Raw genomic sequence first — 20906 nt, forward strand, 5'->3', positions numbered from 1 at the left:
CCTAGACTTTTATTTCAGTTTCAGTAATTAAAAACAAATGCTATTAATGAACATAATGTATATAGATACAGTCAACCCTCACTTTACGCGGTTAATATAACCCACAGGGTACCGCGGAAAGTGAGAAACGCGTAAAGTGAACAACATAACATATGGGATTAATTGAAATAGAGACCAGGCCGACCCCCAAACTCCACTTTTTGACGACACACAACTATGTTGTAGTAAAAATTTTATCTTAACTTTATGATGGTATGCACAAACAAGTAATAGAGAAGAGGTTAGGTTAGGAAAAATAAAGGTTAAGTTAGGAAAAATAAAGGTTAGGTTAGGAAAACTAAAAGTTAGGTTTAACACTTACGTTAGTAGAAGAGATGGGTCAGCATACGGGGATGGAGGCTGGTTCCGAGGCAGAGGGCAGGCTACTGGCCCTCAGGTGAGTCACCATCACTGTCATCCACACTTCAGGCCTCCCTGACAAATCCCTCAAAGTCATCTTCACTGTCTCTACCTCTGTCACTATCACTGGCTTGGGCTGGCTGTGGTGGGTTGCGGGCGAAGAACTCTGTTATGCTTTGCTGACGGCTGGTGTTTATGTTGTCGTGATAAACCTTGATGTAGGGCTCCATAGTCTGCAACAGCTGGGTAGTGAAGATTTCATACCTGTTTGCGTCAGGGTCATCGGAAAGGAGGAGCTTGACTTTCTCGATACACTCGATGGCACCCCTAACATTACTATGGGATAAGCGGTGTTCTTCTTGGGATGACGCACCACCTGCCTCTTCACTGACGTCATCATCATCTACCATCTCGTCGGTAGTCACATCAGGATCCCTTATCACCTCCAGGATGTCGTCGTTGGTGGTCTCGGAGAAGCCTGCAACTGTAACACTCTGCGCAGCTTCTCTGGCAAGGTCCACTGCTACTGCAACAGTCTGAACCTCACCAGTCACAGATTGACTCTGCCTTACGCCCGGAATGCCTTGCAACACATGTCTCCATGCGTGATGAACAGTTGCTACAGACAGCTGATCCCATGCCTCCACCAAGAAGTCCACAGCTTTCTTGATGTTAAATATTCTCCAGAATTGTTTGAACAGTATTTTTTGCTCTGCCAACTGTTGATCCTCATCTTCTTCGCTCTTGCTATCGGTGGTGGTGTCACTCAGGTTACGCAACTCTTCCCTGGTGTTGGTGTAGTCATTCAGGAGCTGGAATTTTTTTGTTGAGAATGCAGCTTTTACATTACAGATTAACTCTTGGTCCATGGGCTGTAATATAGACGTAGTGTTGCGAGGAAGGAAGACCACTTTTACATTGGGGTGACGATCTAACAGTAGGGGCGAGTGTCCTGGTGCGTTGTCCAGCAGCAACAAAATCTTGAATGGCACATTCTGTTGCTCACAGAATTTCTTCACATCGGGAACGAAACAGTCATCAAACCAGGAGAGGGACAGTGTAGAGAACATCCACGCCTTACGTGCGGTCAGCCAGTGGACATTTAGCTTGGTCATGTCCATGCTCTTGTAGGCTTGCGGGCTGTGTGGATCACCGATACCTTGAGCTTACAGGTACCGGAGGCATTGGTGGTAAACAGGACGGTGATGCGCTCCTTCTGCAACTTCCGGCCCCGACACTTGCTGGCATTCTTCACAACGAAGGTCTTGGAAGGTAGCTTTTTCCAAAAATGACCAGATTCGTCCATGTTAAACACCTGGTCGTCAGTGTACTGTCCTTCCTCCATAATCTCACGTAAAAACGGAGGAAATTCCCTAGCCGCAACACGGTCAGCACTAGCTTCTTCACCACCAATGTTGATATTGGTGATCTTGTTCCTCATTCTTAAACCTCTGTAACCACCCAGAGGAAGCATTAAAGGGTTTGGGCTCTGTAATTCCCATCTTTCGTGACACTGCAGCATACAGTTCACGTGCGTACTCCTTAACAGAGCGCGTGTCCACCGCCATGTTCCGTCGCGCCTGACGCACCAAGTAGCTCACAAGTAATTTTTCCATCTTGAGAAGCACCTGGTTGTGGAAATACTTGATCATAGAAGCACCTGTAGACTTTGTGATCTTCATGTGCTCCTTTATCTTGGCTGCATCCTTCTTTATCGTCCGGATCGTAGATTCGTTCACACCATGCTGGGGTGCCAAATCAACCTGTCTTGTTCCTTTCTCTAACTCTTGGATGATCTTGTACTTCACCTGGTAGCTTAAGGAACGTCGTGTCTTCTTGGGCTTAGGGTGGCTGGGTCCAGGTAAGGAAAGGTTTCTCTCTGGGGGCAGAAGCCATTTTACAGAACAATGGATGCACGATTACACGGTGTGGCCTGGAGGGATGAAACTGCCGCGGCTAGATCGAGCGTCGTCTTTCCTCCCTCCCTCCCTCCCCCGGGTGGACACGTCATATTACTTTAAACCAATTACAGCTAGCAGCGGAGGGAGGTAAGGATGCATGGCCAATCACAGTCCAATACGTCATATGATGTCAGTGATAACGCAACAGAGACATGCACTGCGCAACCTTACCGCGCGGCTTGGCCAGGCGGAGGCGGAGGAGGGAGGATGCGGGAGCAGGCGGGTGGGGCGAATCTAAAAATAGAGTCGAGCCGGACACTCTCCTCGTAATGGGGTACACGCACCGCGGAATGTGAGCATCCTGGGTTCCGGCAGGGCACCGCATAAACGTGGAAACGTGGAATGTAGTACTGCGTAAAGTGAGGGTTGACTGTATTTGTGAGAGTATTTTTCCATTATTAATTATTTGTATGTGTTTTGTGTGTGTGTGTGTGTCTACACACACACACACACACATATATACAACACAGGTAAAAGAATTAATTGTCCTTAGGGCAAACACAAAGAGAATATGCATTTCTTTGTACACAAATAAAACTGCACTCTACCCCACCCTGGTCAGCAAATGTTATTCGCAGATTTGGCTATTCGCGGCCATTTTGAGAACCTAACTCCCGCAAATTTTAAGGGCATGCTGCATTAGTTTTATTTATTACTCACATTTACTAGTATTGTAAAGAAAACTGTGGCTACAGGACAAAATAAACAAGTTTTTTCCCTGCTGAAATGGGGGGGGGGTCTTATATACTGTAAAATATGGTATTCTACCTTAAATATTAACAATAAGAAAGTAAGGATAAGAAGAATAGTATGGGAGGAGAAACATGTGATGGTAAGCAAGTATGGATGCTCTCCTGTCATGGCTGCCCTCAGAGGGAAATTCTTTACAGGCTAGAGGCATCAAGAGATTAGATAAGGTTAATGAAAAGCCATATGAAATCTGCCTTTATTCCCAATCCCTGTTATTACCAGTTAAAGATAATACAATATAATACTTTGAGTAACAAAAATTAAAATGAGGAGAAGTAATTAAATCAAAAGGAACATAAAAGTCATTATTACCATGGCACATCATTTCTTTTAATTTCCATTTTTAAATGTTTTTGTATAAAATAAAAATTATATTAACTCAGCCAAATATTAATACCTACTTGGCAGGAAAATATACCATCATCAAGGGTTGAGGTAACAGTTCTGAAAGGATTAGTGACATGGAATGATACTTCAGAATAATGTTTATTTTAGTTACAATAATACCATAAGACCTGATATTAGGAGTTTTTTTTTTTAGTTCAATTTTAAGGATTTACATTCCTATAAAAGAGTAAGATATTTTGAACTTACTCTATTGCCTGATTCAAGAGTGCAGATCAAACTTTAGGATTTACTTTCCTGTATCAGAGTAGATTACTTAAAGTCCCAATTCAAAAACAGATTTTTTCGAATCACACTTTAGGATTTGCTTTCCTATAAAAGAATAAAGTACAGCATACAGAGCTTTGTTTCTTTTATAATTTACAAGTCTACTGGAGATCTGACAGTTCAAATACTCAACAACCCTTCTGTTAAGACAAATTCTTTTCTTTTATTATGACACAAATTCAACAGAACCCCTGTATCTCCAAACAAAGAGATTAGATTTCAGCCTTCAATTTACAGTAAGTTTTGTCTTTACTTCGTGTGATTATAACATTAAAGGGTGTATCAACAGCACAAATTCTCATAAAGAGCATAAGCCACCAAATCACTTCACTAACTACTGCAAATATCAGTGCACTCTCACAGAGGCTAATGTCATGAATCAATGACTAAATCATGAACTGAACTCTTCACAAAATTGACTGAACCTGAAACATAAGATTTCTCGTTATCCAAGTCTCTTTATCTATCACCTTTACTCTCTTCCTGCTGTTGTGTGGGATGGATGGATCATGAGGTACAGAGGCTCCAAGAAAATGGAGAAATAACAGGAATGAATGGTTTAAGACAAGTGTAGTACACAAAGGCTTTAGAAATTCAAACATTCTTAAAATATATCACTACATCGTTACAGGGATGGATGAACCTTCAAAATAAAATATACAGTACAGTACAATAGTCATAACCATTCAAATTTAACGAACAACACAGCAGTTATTAGACTCTAATGAGAGTTCATTTAATTTGCAATGTTAGTGATAGAGAAGCATCCTCACACAAAAAAGTTGGCAATTATTTCCTACATTCATCAGTTCATGTTCCAAGTTATGCCTTTGATCTCCTTTTGAAATTTACATTTAATAATAAATTCTGTACAAATCATAACAATACAGCTCCATAAAATTCACAAAAACACTGCATAGGAAATATCATGTACAGTACTGCATCAGCATTCAAGCTAAAACAGTTAAAAAATAAAGTAAGATAATGCTCAGTAAATAAGTTATACATGTTGACAAGATATATGTGCAACATGATATCACATTCCAACCAATGTCTTTATCAGGGCTCGAACCCAGGACTGTAAGATGTAAAAGACTGATTTAGCCTGTGGAGACTTAGACTTCTACTGCTACAACATGGCAACCACTCATGATAGTCTACATGAGATGTGACTGTTTGCTATTTGAGATTTCCACAAAACATAAATGGCTAGGGTCACATCACATTTAGATTGTATCAGATGGCAATGGTGGAAATCTCCATGAGCTAAGCAGGACTTTTGGCTGGCTGGCAGCTGAGTGGGAATCACCCAAGATACATCTTATAACCAGGGATTTGAGCCCTGATAGGGATCAATGGTTACACTGATATACGTGGACAGTGCATATCTATTTGTGATATCATATTATAAATTAATCATCCTATATGAAAAACAAAGTGGTTTGACATTTACAGAACTTATAGGTAGCAAAAGAAAAAAATAGTCAAGACATTTCCTGGACCTACATACGTTGACGTGAAAAAAGGCTAAAGGGGAGGGGTAGGTTACAACGCATCGTCACCAGGATCACTTACAGGTATCGGTCCTGAAAAAAACAGAAGCATACGATGGTAAAATGTGCAACAAAAGACGTACACAGAAGTGCATATATTTTCAATATATAGATTATGAGTAAGTCAGTGATCAACTATACTTTAATTAAAGAGTGAGGATAAAACAGGGAATGCGGTGCACTCATGAACTGCAAGATGGAATGAGGAACAAAGAAGAAATGCTTGAAGGAATGCCATGCATTGTGGAAAGTGGTGCACAGAGAGAATGAATGGAGGAATATGGTGGATAGTCAACAGGAATGACAACAAAACATACTATTTAATGATTTGTTAAATGAACTTTGATAAGATATGAAGACAGACCACAGGAGGAAATAAAGAGGCATAGTACAGTATGATACAATGGAAATAATTAATAAGGAAAGGCTGAACCATGGAACTTCAAAGAAAAAACAAGTCAATTTCAATAAGACATCAAATTCACGAAGTTATAGGTTATGATTGTCTCAAGTGATACAATGCTGTCAGAATGTATGAAAATACAGAAATTTGGAGGGCAAATACCAGCAGCAGTAGGTATGGGAGTGCAAAGAATAAACTGTGGAGGGTTGGGAAGAATTTTAAATAAATATGGACTTAAAATCATCACAGAAAAAAAAAGTCTGGTAGTTAAAGATAATAAAAACATAGATGATACAAGAATGGGGAAAATCAAGCACAACATAAAATCAGAGTGTGACATGATTTTCTAATGGATACCATGATTTTTCCACATTGTCTTGATATATCTAAGGATGCAGTGATTTCTTCCAACTAATAAGGCAGAGAGTGAAGATAATAATGAAGAATAAGTTAGTCCATCATTAAGCCCCTTTCTTACAAACGTCAATACTTTCAAGCGTTGGAGATTCACAATCACTCCAAACCCAGAACACCAAGTCTTGGAAACTTGCAAAAGCATTGTGAAATTATAGCTGGAGAATGCTATAGTACTGTATGGATGTCACCTGTCTTTCATGAGATGTTTTAGTAAGTTACCCAAGAGGCAGTTTACAAAGCATAGCTCATTAAACAAGCAAAGCAAACTACACCAATGCTGAGTGATGATGTGAGTACAGTAATGATTACAGATTACATAAAGTTGAATTAAACTTTTTTTCTTATTCCGATCAATGAAGATTTTGTTTTAAGAAAAATCTAAACAGAATAAATTTCAAATTAACTGCTCAATTTAGCCAGCATCCAGTCTAAAATTAAAATCTTTAGTCACAGAAGTGACTGATAATATAATGAGGAGGTATAAAGATATAGTACAGGATATGCAAAGACTGTAGGTTGCCTCCACAGCATACATTGGTGGGAAATTAGAAGGATAGAAGTTGAAAATAAAGAACAGATGCAAGTGTGGAATTGTTGAAGACTGAAAGTGGGTATTTGAGAAACAGATAAGATTAATTTTGAAAACAGAAGCTGTTAATAAGAAAATAACAGGAAGAAAATGCAGCAGAAAACCATGTGATGCTCGAGAGTGAATGAGGCTGTATAGGAGAGCCATCAATGGGAGAAAGGATACTACCGCTATACCTCAACCACAGTGGTGCTTAATATTGGTGACCAAGGTAGACTGGTTGACTGCCAAGGCTTGGTGTTCTCAATATTTTGAACATTCTTTTAAAATTATACACAACCAAAATCAAATTAGGACTGACAAAGTACAGTACACTGGAAGAAGATAAAAAAAGCAGAACTTATTACTGTACCGGGATAATTAGTGAGAGTATTTAAGCAGAAATGGAGAGCGTGATGTGATGCAAGAAAAACATGCATATACAATGTACAGCTGTAACACAATATGGAGAGAGAGAGAGAGAGAAGAAAAAGCATTCATAAGATACAGTACAGGTATAAGCATTCTTGTTATTTATTTACATTTATATCTAATAATTTTGGGCCTTTAGGAGCAACACTTAAAATGACTGAAAAACTAATGAAGTGCTGCCTTAATATTCCACGGTGAGAAAATTCATATCCATATGACTTAAATCTGCAAAACATCTCTTATTGCATGCAGTAGTAAGAAGCCATACAGTACAGTATTCCCATGCACATGCTAGGCCATACTTACTAGTCTAGCCTAAGTGTTTCATCATTTTCTCTGGAGAGAGAGAGAGGAAAAAATGCACATGGTTAGTGATCATGCCACTCAAGGGAAAAAACAATTTATATATATATATATATATATATATATATAATCAACAACCCCACCAGCCAGGACTCGAACCCTCGACCTTATGCCTGTGACCAGGGATTGCTACCAATCGCGCCACAAGGTCGAAGGTTCGAGTCCTGGCTGGTGAGGTTGTTGATTATATGTTGAAGTCCGCGTTGTATATGGACCAATGACAAAAAAAAAAAAAAAAAAAAAAAAAAATTATATATATATATATATATATATATATATATATATATATATATATATATATATATATATATATATATATATATATATATATATATATATATATATATATATATATATATATATATATATATATATATATATATATATATATATATATACTCCCTCTTTATCGACGGATTTTTTATAGACGGTTTCGATTATCGACGGATTATTTAGCCGGATTTTTATTTTGAAATGTGCTTGATATAATCCATTCACGGAAATGTAATATTTTTGCTAAAATGACGTATGTATTACAGTGGAAAGTGGGATCAAATCGTGACGAAAACAATGACTTGCGCTTTCTTTCGTTCAAAAGATGTTACCGTAATCACTTTTCGAATGGTTTAGTTAAAAAACTGTTGTATTGTATTACAATAATATCCTAATTGACTTGAATAAATATTACGATACCATATTTCTGAATATTTTCATTAAAATCCATCAAAATCATTTTCTTTGTCATCGTCTGCAGCACCAAACAGCTTCTCCCAGTCCTCTCCTTGAACAGGGCTAGAGGCTACGTGTTTTTCGAATCGTTTTCAGTTAAAAAATTATTACATCACACGTATATTTTACCTAAACTGCGCCTGAATGAATATATTCTCGGAAATAATTAGTAGTTTTGCTGAAACGTGACGTATTTCAATGTAAAATAGGATAAAATACATGACGAAAACAAAAGACTTTACCTAACCTTCCAATGTTCTTGAGATGTTACTCGTTTTTTTAATAGTTTTCGGTTAAAATTCTGTTATATTACAATGATATTCTATTCATACTGTGCTTGATATAATACATTCACGGAAATGTAATATTTTTGCTAAAATGACGTATGTATTACAGTGGAAAGTGGGATCAAATCGTGACGAAAACAATGACTTGCGCTTTCTTTCGTTCAAAAGATGTTACCGTAATCACTTTTCGAATGGTTTAGTTAAAAAACTGTTGTATTACAATAATATTCCCTCCTAATTGACTTGAATAAATACTTGAATGGAAATATACAATATTTTTGTTGAAACTACCCGCGTTTCAGTGTAAAGTGTTGTAATAATAAATGGTAAACAATTTGCCTTGGGCATCCGGATTTTTGGACTTTTACTGTACTGTACACTGTTTTGTTTACTGTAAGGACCGATGTTCACTTCAATAAATGAAATCGTAAGTTTGCTAGTATTTTTGTCCACTTATTATATTATTATTTATACACTATTATTTAAGGTTATGTGTAAAGGAAACGCATTAATGCTTAAAGGTACATTTATTCAACATATGCTAATAATAGTTAGAAAAATTACGTAACCATCACGGTATCGACGGTTTCTTTATCGACTGCCGTTTACAGAACGTAACCCCCGTCGATAAAGAGGGAGTACTGTATATATATATATATATATATATATATATATATATATATATATATATATATATATATATATATATATATATATATATATATATATATATATATATATATATATATATATACACACACACTGTATATATACCGGTATATATATATACTGTACATACAAGTAGTATCTCCATTAGCCAGAATCCCTCTTAACCAGAACTCTCCTATAGCTGGAATTGAAATTTTCTCGGAAAATTCTGAGAAAAATTTCCCCCGTGCGCTGATAACTCAAGGGATGGGGGTTTCTTCTGGGTTTGAGATATGAAAATTGGACGCATTTTCCAGAAATTCTGAGAAAATTTTAACGGCATTCAGAAAATTCTGGAGATGGGGGTTATTTTTCTGCGTTCGAGAGATAATGTAATATGCAATTTCTGGAACTTCCAGAAAATTTTTTCCGTTACCTGGAAAATTCTGGAGACGAGGGATTTTCTTTTCGGCTTTGAGAGGTAGTCTCGTTACCCAGAAATCTGGCATTCCCGGAAGTGCTCTGCACCAAATGTTCCGGCTAACTGAGATACGGTATACTCTCAATTTGACAGAATCCGATATAATGAACTCTTGATTTAGCAGAAAGAATTTTTCTGTTATTTTTCACTCGATTTAATGTACTAGTTCACTAAATAGATTAATTCCATTAATACGCTCATACCTCAGACACATGACATATACCGTACATAGAAACATTATTCATGGCATACCTTAAACTAGAGGGTTCGGTGTTTGTTTTAAACTTTTTCTATAATTTCCAAACTTTTTTCCAATTGATAGCAGCACACTTTTGACTTTCTCCCCCACACCACTTCCTTTCTGAGAGACTTTGACATGATGGCTAAGCACAGTTGTTAGTTGACTGAGAGGTGGCAGTGAACCACACACGTGGTGGCGGCAGGACTCAGACTGAGCGGATGTAAACAATCCTCATGTGTCAAGCAGTGGGTCCGGAATTTAATGGAATCACGCTCATTTAGTGAACTGGTTCGCTAAATTGAGTAAAAATAACGGAAATTTGATTCAGCGGAAATTCCGATTTAAGAGAAAGGGGTGGCTCGAATTAGGTCATTAAATCGAGAAAATACTGCACAAGCGCACACGCATGCGCACACACACACACACACAGTAATCTTTGTTAAGCAGGAATACCTCAAACCCGGAACTCTCCGATAGCTGGAACAAATTTTCCCAGAAAATCGTTCCCAAAGCTGGAATTTTCTGGCAAATTACAGGTTTGGGAACAATTCTGAGGGGCACATATTCTGGAAAATTTCGCGAAAAATTTTCCGCTACCCGGAAAATTCCAGGGATGAGGGAATTTTTTTCCGGCTTTAAGAAAGTCGTCTCGTTACCTGAAAATCTCTCATTCCCGGAAGTGCTCTGCACCAATTGTTCTGGCTAACGGAGATATCACTGTATATATTTATAAAAGGCATTCAAAAGCTTGCTACAAACTGGCAAAATGAAGCTCAAGTATATCTACACAAAGGAGTACATACTAATATAACTAAGCTCATTTTATTATGAAAAGGGAAGCTAAAATGTAAAGTTAAATAATGTGACTAATTACTGTAGATTTACTCATGTCAATTGTTACTCTGCCCACTTTTGGTGTCTTCAGCAACCATCAAAATTAACTTCAGTTGAGTGGTTGATGGTCTCACAGCAAATTCAACAACAAATTTTCCTTTTGATTATCTAATATAACCACAACTCATTTATATAAATTGTAACACTTGCTAAAAACTTAAAAAGTGGTCAGAGTTTTGTTAATGACTTGATTACCAAAACAATTATTTCAACGTACAGTACTGTACAGGTACAGTATACGTAATGTACTGGTATATATGTAGTATTGGAAGGGTATACTGCATGCCATTTATTTATTATATCAAACAGTTGCTCTCTCACTATTCTATAGGCTGGCTTATGCCTTCAACCTTTACCATGAACCACCATCTCAAGACAATGGTTCATTGAGGTACTCCATACAGGTCTACCAAGACCCCAATGGTTTTTCTTAACATACCAATTACTGTATATTGTCTAATTTCTCATTATAAATCTATAAGCATGAACCTCAAAAACTCATGTTAATTTTTTCCACCTGTTCATATTACACCTGCAGTATGTCATTTACCTAAATGATATCTTTCAGAATGCTTTTTTAGACTTCATATTCAGTTACATCTGCACTTCATATCCTCTTTAGGGAAATCTATCTCACTTCTCAAGGAAAATGGCTCAGGATTCAAGGAGTGTCACTGTCTGGGTGAAGAGGAGATGCCTATTGAAACTGCAGCAATTATATAATTCATATCTTTTTTTTTTACACCCTTGAATGGGTCTATTTTAAGTGATGAAGCCTCTGTCTAGGTTTTATTTTTTTGCAGGGGCAAATCCAGGTGGGGGAAGGGTCCTGTGCAGATCACCCTTTTCATCAGAAAATTCATAAAATTTTTCTTTAATGCAATATGTACTCAGGCATTTTTGTTAGTAAAAATTAATTAATATTGACCTCAGAATATCTCCTAATATCAAGTGCACATGGCTTCAAAATGCCATGTTCCCCCACCCACAACTTTTTGGACCCCCCTTTTGATAATCCTGGATTTGTCTCTGCTTGGGATGAATAGATAGCTTTCAGAAACTCTGTTGGCTGGTTGGTTGGCCACTGATGAATGACATAAATTTACAGTGTGGGTTAGGTCCACTCCACTTGAGCACCAGTCAGTTTCATGTTCTTAAGAAAATCTCAATTTATGTCTTCTTTCATAAGAATATCACTTTATGACCTATATCAAGTGAATCACAATCCATGTCTTCTTTCTATAAAATGTCATGTTCTCTTTCAGAAATCTCTCTCACTTCTGTTCTCAACTTGGCATTCACTATCTCAAATACTGTCACTAGATTAGTTGATTTGCTACAAGTGATTCATTCATAAGCATACACAGTAGAGATAGTGCTGTTACCCTTTACAAACATGTTCAACCTGATGGTCTGCAATTAACCTTTTATGACTGGTTTTATACCTAACATTATATGTACAAGAGGAAAAAAAAAAAAAATCCTTTTAAAGTAATTTCTAAATGGTCTATTTTATACTAAATTCCATGATGCCAATGCAACGAAAACCCATATAGGTTAAAAGTATAGTATGCAGTACTTCTGCCAGTCAGCCTAACCTTGTACAGTATTTCAATCACTCACACATCACCACCAGTGACACTTGCATCACCTGTATTATACCTATCTAACTACAATAGGTTCCAAGTCAAACAATCCCAATCATAATGGGTCTCACTGTAAACTACCAGCAGCCATTAGGATCAAAGCCCATTAAGATTGGAGTCATAAGAAATGGGGCTGTAGGACTGGCTGGGCTCAGCCTCTACTGTACAGTGGTCCCTCGGTTAACGAACACAATTCGTTCCAGAAGGTTGTTCGTTAACCGAAAATTTCGTAAACCGAAACCATTGTTTCAATGGGTTTTTGTTTAATTGGTTCCAGCTCACCGAAAATTACCTAAGGTAAAAAAAAAAAAATGCAGTAAAGTACACTTACTTTGAGGTGTGTATGTAGAAGGCTCCTGGATGATGATGCTGATGTGAATTTGAAGTGGGAGGTGGAGGAGGAGAAGGAAGTAGGGGTGGAGGAGAAGCATTATACTTCTTCTTGGAAGGTGAGTCACCTTCCATGAAAATGTCAGGAACCTCTGGACTGACAGATTCTCCAGCAGGAACATCCTCTCTCATTCTTGAAGTGGAAGGCTGAGGGATAGCATCTGTTTCCCGATGCCTTTTAGTAAAGAAACTGTCAATTTTGGGTTGTGGGGCATTACTCCTCCTCATCATTAACTGATTTTTGAAGGAGACCACTGTGTCCTCAACATTAAACAAAATAGGTTCTGTTGTTTCCACATCTGGGTGCCTCGAAGCCAGTTTCCTGAACTTATCCCAGTAGTGAACAACATCTTTCAAATCTGAAGTAGACATATGGTCATCACTTTCCCTTTCCTCCTCACCACTGTCAGCCTCCAACATCTCATCCAGTTGCTGCAAGTCATCAGGAATAAGTTCCTGTTCATGAGATATCACAAGCTCTTCCACATCAACCTCCTCCACTTTGAGGCCCAATGACTGACCAATGGACACAATCTCCTTGTCCAACTCTGCTTCTTCTTCAAATCCCTCAAAATCATGAACTGCTGATGGCCACAGTGCTTTCCATGCAGAATTGGGGGATCTAATGGAGACTTCTTGCCATGATGACACAATCAATTTTACAGCCTCCAGGATAAATTGTATCTTCCAGAACTGTGCGAGTGTTAGTTCAGGATCAGTGGAAGTTGCCTGATAACACCTCCTGAACATTTTCTTCATGTACAACTTCTTGAAGTTGCTGATCACATTCTGGTCCATTGGCTGCATGATTGATGTAGTGTTGGGAGGCAAAAACAACACTTTGACAGTCAAATTGAGCCTGCAAAGTGCTGGCAAGTTCAGGGTCATGACCAGGGGCATTACCCATAAGGAGAAGCGCCTTTAAAGGGAGTTTATTGGTGGTTAGGTAGCTCTTGACAGAAGGGCAAAACACATCAACAGCCCATTCATTAAAGAGCTGTCTTGTCACCCATGCCTTACGGTTGGACTTCCAATAAACTCCAAGCTTTCCTCTTACCACTTTTTGTTGTTTGAACACCCTGGGGTTCTCAAGTGGCAGACAAGCATAGGTTTCAGTCGGAAATCCCCTGAAGCATTGGCACCAAGCAACAGAGTGAGACGGTCTTTCATGGGTTTATGCCCAGGTAAAGAGGCTTCATCTCTGGTGATGAATGTTCTTTTGGGCATTTTCTTCCAAAACAGCCCAGTTTTGTCCACATTGAACACTTGCTGTGGAAGATAATTTTCTTCATCCACCAGTTTGTTAAAGTCCACTACAAACTTTGCTGCTCCTTCTTTATCTGCACTTGCAGCCTCACCATGCCTAATAACACTGAAAATGTCACTTCTTTTCTTAAATTTTTCAAACCAGAACTTGCTTGCCCGAAAATCTTCGAACTATGTGCCAGAAGAACCAGGTTGATCTTCCTATAAATGTTCACAAATCTCCCTGGCTCTTTCACAAATAAATTCTGTAGAAACTGAATCACCTTTCATTTGCTTTTCCCTGATCCAAATGAGAAGTAACCTCTCTGTTTCTGATATCAATGATCTACCTTTAAACAGTCTGCTAGATTTGTCTCTCACTTTCACTTCTTTGAATTTGTCTTTCTGTGCAAGAACTGTCGACACAGTTGATGCCGACATGCCATAGTCTTTACTAAGCACATTTGTTCTAATACCCTGTTCATGTTTTTTTTATGATTTCCTGCTTTACCTGTATTGAAACAATTTTTCTCGATTTCTTTGGAGCCATGCTGGATTCGATTTCAACACTGAAATCTTAAGTTTTAGTGCTGTAAATAAAGAATATTTTCTTGAAATAAACATTGCACTGCGATATATATTATCAATATGTAAAATATATTTCAAAATGACCAATAATTTGACTGGAAAAACAGAAAAAAGCATTTATGTTGAGTCTCAAACAAGATGTTCCTTCCTCTGAACTCAAACAAACTGACACCAAGCTTGGTGTGTTGAGTGGCTGTTTGGTGCGCAAAAACTAGTTTCCTGTACTTCAATTATGTTCAATAATTATTAAAATGACTAAAAAATTTAATAAAAAACGTTTAAAATTATTGAATAGTACAACCTTCTTGATATTTACTAAAATGGTAAAAAATTTAACACCTAGAACCGATTACTGTATTGGCGGACTAATACTACAGCTGGTGAGCAGCCAAACGCAAGCGGAAACATGTTGGGAAAAATTCGTAAGGAATTAGTTAACCAAAATTTTTTCGTTAACCGAAGTGAAGAATCTTATGAGAGGTAATTCGTTAACCGAAATTTCGTTAACCGAGGGACCACTGTACTGTGATATGTTAGGGGGAAGTGGGACCATCACCTACCAAGACTGGTGCTCATATCACCCACCATTGATAAAATTACTGTATACCCTGTACAGTATTCCATGGAATACCATTATAATTATTATTTGTTAGACGAGTTGCCGTTAATTTTTGCAGACCAAATTCACAACTGTAAATAATTGTGAATATTTCCAATTTTGGTAAAAATGCAGAGGAACATGTCAAAACCACATGTTGGTAACCAAACCATAGTCCTACATATCTATATACCAGGCTTGGAATTTCACAACCATGGCCATCAGTGTACCCAAGTTGGCTGTAATGTCTTACGAAAAAAACAAAACAAAACACTGGACAATGACCATAACATAATAAAAACAATGCGTCTCATCCAATCAGTGAAGTTAAGCAACATTAGTAGTTTAAACTAAAGGACCCCACTGGAAATAAGCATCTGATAGCATTGTTGGCTATTCTTAGTCAAACTGCCTAAATATAAATTAATAAACCATCTGCTTTTTCATTTGTATCCTGTTCATAAATTCTGGCCCTTACATACTGATAAAATTTATCAATATATAGCTGAAAAGCACATTTGGTACACTGACAACAAATATCAAAAACACTACACTAAGACCTGGTGAACATCTGGAAATTAACCACGGAGGGAAGCAAACCCTGGTAAAAATTATGACATGTTAGGTGACAAAGACACAATACACCCATGCTGCTGAACATCAAGTAGAAAGCACACATTAATTTACAACATGCAAAAATAAAAATAAAATTTACATATGCAGTACTGTACATGTACTGTATATGTGAAGATACTGTACATAACCGTATTTGTGAAAAGTGAGAAGAATGACAAACATTTAAAACCTCCGACTTGAAAAAAAATATCCATTACTAGGATGTACAATTGCTTCCACATGAACGTACCACAACCTGAGAGTGTGTGAGGGCACAGGTGTGAGATGTGGCAATGCAGCACTGTAGTCAAGGGTATGAAACCGCAGATTACCCTGTTTGTTGGTTCCCTGTAGTTCAATCCTAGTCACTCAGCCATGGCTACACAGTAATGCTGCATAGCATATAAAAATAAAGCATCCATATGATATTTGTTCTTCAACATAGAGGAGTGGCAAAGCAAACATGGTAATTTCACTGTTTCACACCCAATCATTTGGCCCCGACTGCAACACTGCACTACCACATCCTGTACCCGAGCCCTCACACTCCCTCAGGTTGTAGCACATTCATGTGGAGGCAAGTGTACCTGTGCAACACACATTATCAAGTACCTGTGCAACACACACATTGTTAACACTAGTGTAAACAATGTTAATCACCAGTTTAATAATGTTAATAATAGTGATAATATCATCACCAATTTAACAATGTTAACACCAATGTAATAATGTTCACACTAGTGATAATGTTAACAGAAAATTGTAACAAAGTTAACACCAGTGTAGCAATATTAACATCAGTGTAATAATGTTAACAGACCAATGTAAACAATGTTAACACCAGTATAAGTGTTAACATCAGTATAAATATGTAACACCAGCATAACAATGTTAACACCAGTATATCAACATTAACACCTGTATAACAATGTTAACACCAATATAACAATGTTAACACCAGTATAACAATGTTAACACCAGTATAACAATGTTAACACCAGTATAACAATGTTAACACCAGCATAACAATGTTAACACCAGCATAACAATGTTAAAACCAGTATATCAACATTAACACCTGTATAACAATGTTAACACCAATATAACAATGTTAACACCAATATAACAATGTTAACACCTGTATAACAATGTTAACACCAGTATAACAATGCTAACACCAGTATAACAATGTTAACACCTGTATAACAATGTTAACACCGGTATAACAATGTTAACACCAGTACAACAATGTTAACAGCAGTATAACAATGTTAGCACCAGTATAACAATGTTAACACCAGCATAACAATGTTAACACCAGTATAACAATGTTAACACCAGCATAACAATGTTAACACCAGTATAACAATGTTAACACCAGTATAACAATGTTAACACCTGTATAACAATGTTAACACCAGCATAACAATGTTAACACCATAACAATGTTAAAACCAGTATATCAACATTAACACCTGTATAACAATGTTAACACCAATATAACAATGTTAACACCAATATAACAATGTTAACACCTGTATAACAATGCTAACACCAGTATAACAATGTTAACACCAGTATAACAGATTTAACACCAGTATAACAATGTTAACACCAATATAACAATGTTAACACCAGTATAACAATGTTAACACCAGTATAACAATGTTAGCACCAGCATAACAATGTTAACACCAGTATAACAATGTTAACACCAGTATAACAATGTTAACACCTGTATAACAATGTTAACACCGGTATAACAATGTTAACACCAGTATAACAATGTTAACACCAGTATAACAATGTTAACACCAGTATAACAATGTTAACCCCAGTATAACAATGTCAACACCAGTACAACAATGTTAACACCAGTACATCAATGTTAACACCAGTACAACAATGTTAACACCATTATAACAATGTTAACACCAGTATAACAATGTTAACACCAGTATAACAATGTTAACACCATTATAACAATGTTAACACCAGTATAACAATGTCAACAACAGTATAACAATGTTAACACCATTATAACAATGTTAACACCATTATAACAATGTTAACACCAGCATAAATGTTAACCCCAGTATAACAATGTTAACACCATTATAACAATGTTAACACCATTATAACAATGTTAACACCATTATAAATGTAAACACCAGTATAACAATGTTAACACCATTATAACAATGATAACACCAGCATAAATGTTAACACCAGTATAACAATGTTAACACCAGTATAACAATGTTAACACCAGAATATCAATGTTAACACCAGTGTAACAGATTTAACACCAGTCAAAAAATGTTAACACCAGCATAACAACGTTAACACCAGTATAACAACGTTAACACCAGTATAACAACGTTAACACCAGTATAACAACGTTAACACCAGTATAACAATGTTAACACCAGTATAACAATGTTAACACCAGTATAACAATGTTAACACCAGTATAACAATGTTAACACCAGTATAAAAATTTTAACACCAGCATAAATGTTAACACCAGTATAACAATGTTAACACCAGTATAAAAATTTTAACACCAACATAAATGTCAACACCGGTATAACAATATTAACACCAGTATAACAATGTTAACACCAGTATAACAATGTTAACACCTGTATAACAACGTTAACACCAGTATAACAATATTAACACCAGTATAACAACGTTAACACCAGTAAAACAACGTTAACACCAGTATAACAACGTTAACACCAGTATGACAATGTTAACACCAGTATAACAATGTTAACACCAGTACAACAATGTTAACACCAGTATGACAATGTTAACACCATTATAACAATGTTAACAACAGTATAACAACGTTAACACCAGTATAACAACGTTAAAACCAGTATAACAACGTTAACACCAGTATAACAATGTTAACACCAGTATAACAATGTTAACACCATTATAACAATGTTAACACCAGTATAACAATGTTAACACCAGTATAACAATGTTAACACCATTATAACAATGTTAACACCAGCATAAATGTTAACACCAGTACAACAATGTTAACACCAGTATAACAATGTTAACAACAGTATAACAATGTTAACACCATTATAACAATGTTAACACATAACAATGTTAACACCAGTATAACAATGTTAACAACAGTATAACAATGTTAACACCATTATAACAATGTTAACACCATTAGAACAATGTTAACACCAGTATAACAATGTTAACACCAGTATAACATCGTTAACTCCAGTATAACAACGTTAACACCAGTATAACAATATTAATACCAGGATAACAATGTTAACACCAGTAGAACAACGTTAACACCAGTATAACAACGTTAACACCAGTATAACAATATTAACACCAGTATAACAATGTTAACACCAATATAGCAATGTTAACACCAGTCTAACAATGTTAACACCAGTATAACAATGTTAACACCAGCATAAATGTTAACACCAGTATAACAATGTTAACACCAGCATAACAATGTTAACACCAGTATAACAATGTTAACACCAGTACAACAATATTAACACCAGTATAACAATGTTAACACCAGTACAATAATATTAACACCAATATAACATTATTAACACCAGTATAACAATGTTAACACCAGTATAACAATGTTAACACCAGCATAACAATGTTAACACCAGTACAACAATATTAACACCAGTACAACAATATTAACACCAGTATGGCAGTGTTAACACCAGTACAATAATATTAACACCAATATAACATTATTAACACCAGTATAACAATGTTAACACCAGTATAACAATATTAACACCAGTATAACAATGTTAACACCAGTACAATAATATTAACACCAATATAACATTATTAACACCAGTATAACAATGTTAACACCAGTATAACAATGTTAACACCAGCATAACAATGTTAACACCAGTATAACAATGTTAACACCAGTACAACAATATTAACACCAGTATGGCAGTGTTAACACCAGTACAATAATATTAACACCAATATAACATTATTAACACCAGTATAACAATACAGCACCACTCAGTGACCTGGGTCAGCATGCACACTATTAGCATGGTGGCATATTGGTAATCTTCACTCAAGCATGATGGCAGAAGGTGCAATATCTATAGCGGTCACGGGTCTACAGTATCAATCAGGGGCAGGCAGTCTTTACGGAAAATTAGCAAATTAGGAGAACTCTTGAAGTTCTTACTTAACCCTCAGGCCCCGGGTGACGTTCCAGAACATCCGCCTAATTTCCCACCAATTCATTTATTTAATGATTTATTTATTTACTTTTTATTATTTTTGGAAAAGTTGATTTTTTCTTTATTTATCCCCGCATGGGGGGGGGGGGGGGTTGGGTTACTGCCAGCAGCACCCTAACCCGAGGCTTAAGGGTTAAAAGTTTTCTAGTGACTTCAGTGTAATCAAATTTATCTTTTTAATCAAAAACAATAAATAAACCAAAAGTCAGAAATGAACTGAAGCAATAGAAAATGCAAGATCAATATGAAAATTACTCTAAAAAATAAATCAAAGTGTATTGCCATTTCTCCTGAATCATTGTAACTTGTTCAAAAGTTTTAAGTATGAAAAAAGAAATTTCTCCTTCAAGTTGTATATGCAGTATTCTAATATTTCATATAAAATTACCAAGTCTTGTATATCTTAATCATCTTATATAATTTATACTGTTTTATTTTTCAGTTTAATATAATGCAGTATTATATTAACAAGTTCCAAATCTAACAGTGTATATTATTGTAAAAGTTTACATATTTCCATCAAGTTTAATATGTTCTTATTGGTACAGTAGTATATATACTGAACTGTATTTTGATTACTTGTATGGATGTTTGTTTAACAAAAGCTTTTAAATTTGTCGTTTAATCAGCAGTTAGGAATTATCAGCAACTTCTTCATTAATCAAGATCATTTATGTGAAACACATCTACAACCTTCATATCATTGATTTATTTATAAAAAAATTTACATTTACAGT

General features: G+C 36.2%; 1 protein-coding gene across 5 annotated transcripts in view; it reads right to left on the reverse strand.

Moving 5' to 3' along the window:
• Positions 1-3294: 3294 nt before the first annotated feature.
• Positions 3295-20906, reverse strand: part of LOC121860199 (ADP-ribosylation factor GTPase-activating protein 2-like) — a 51158-nt gene continuing 33546 nt past the window's right edge. For 4 of the 5 annotated variants that reach the window (XM_042357277.1, XM_042357274.1, XM_042357278.1 and 1 more), the window contains one exon: positions 3295-5368. In XM_042357277.1, the coding sequence (XP_042213211.1) occupies positions 5354-5368 (15 nt within the window). In that variant the 3' untranslated portion in view covers positions 3295-5353. Of the gene's footprint in view, positions 5369-7461; positions 7492-20906 lie in introns of all 5 variants that reach the window. The other variant, XM_042357275.1, reaches the window with a different exon arrangement.

This window comes from Homarus americanus, unplaced genomic scaffold, assembly GCF_018991925.1.
Source record: "Homarus americanus isolate GMGI-L3 unplaced genomic scaffold, GMGI_Hamer_2.0 scaffold21914, whole genome shotgun sequence".
Classification (NCBI taxonomy): domain Eukaryota; kingdom Metazoa; phylum Arthropoda; class Malacostraca; order Decapoda; family Nephropidae; genus Homarus; species Homarus americanus.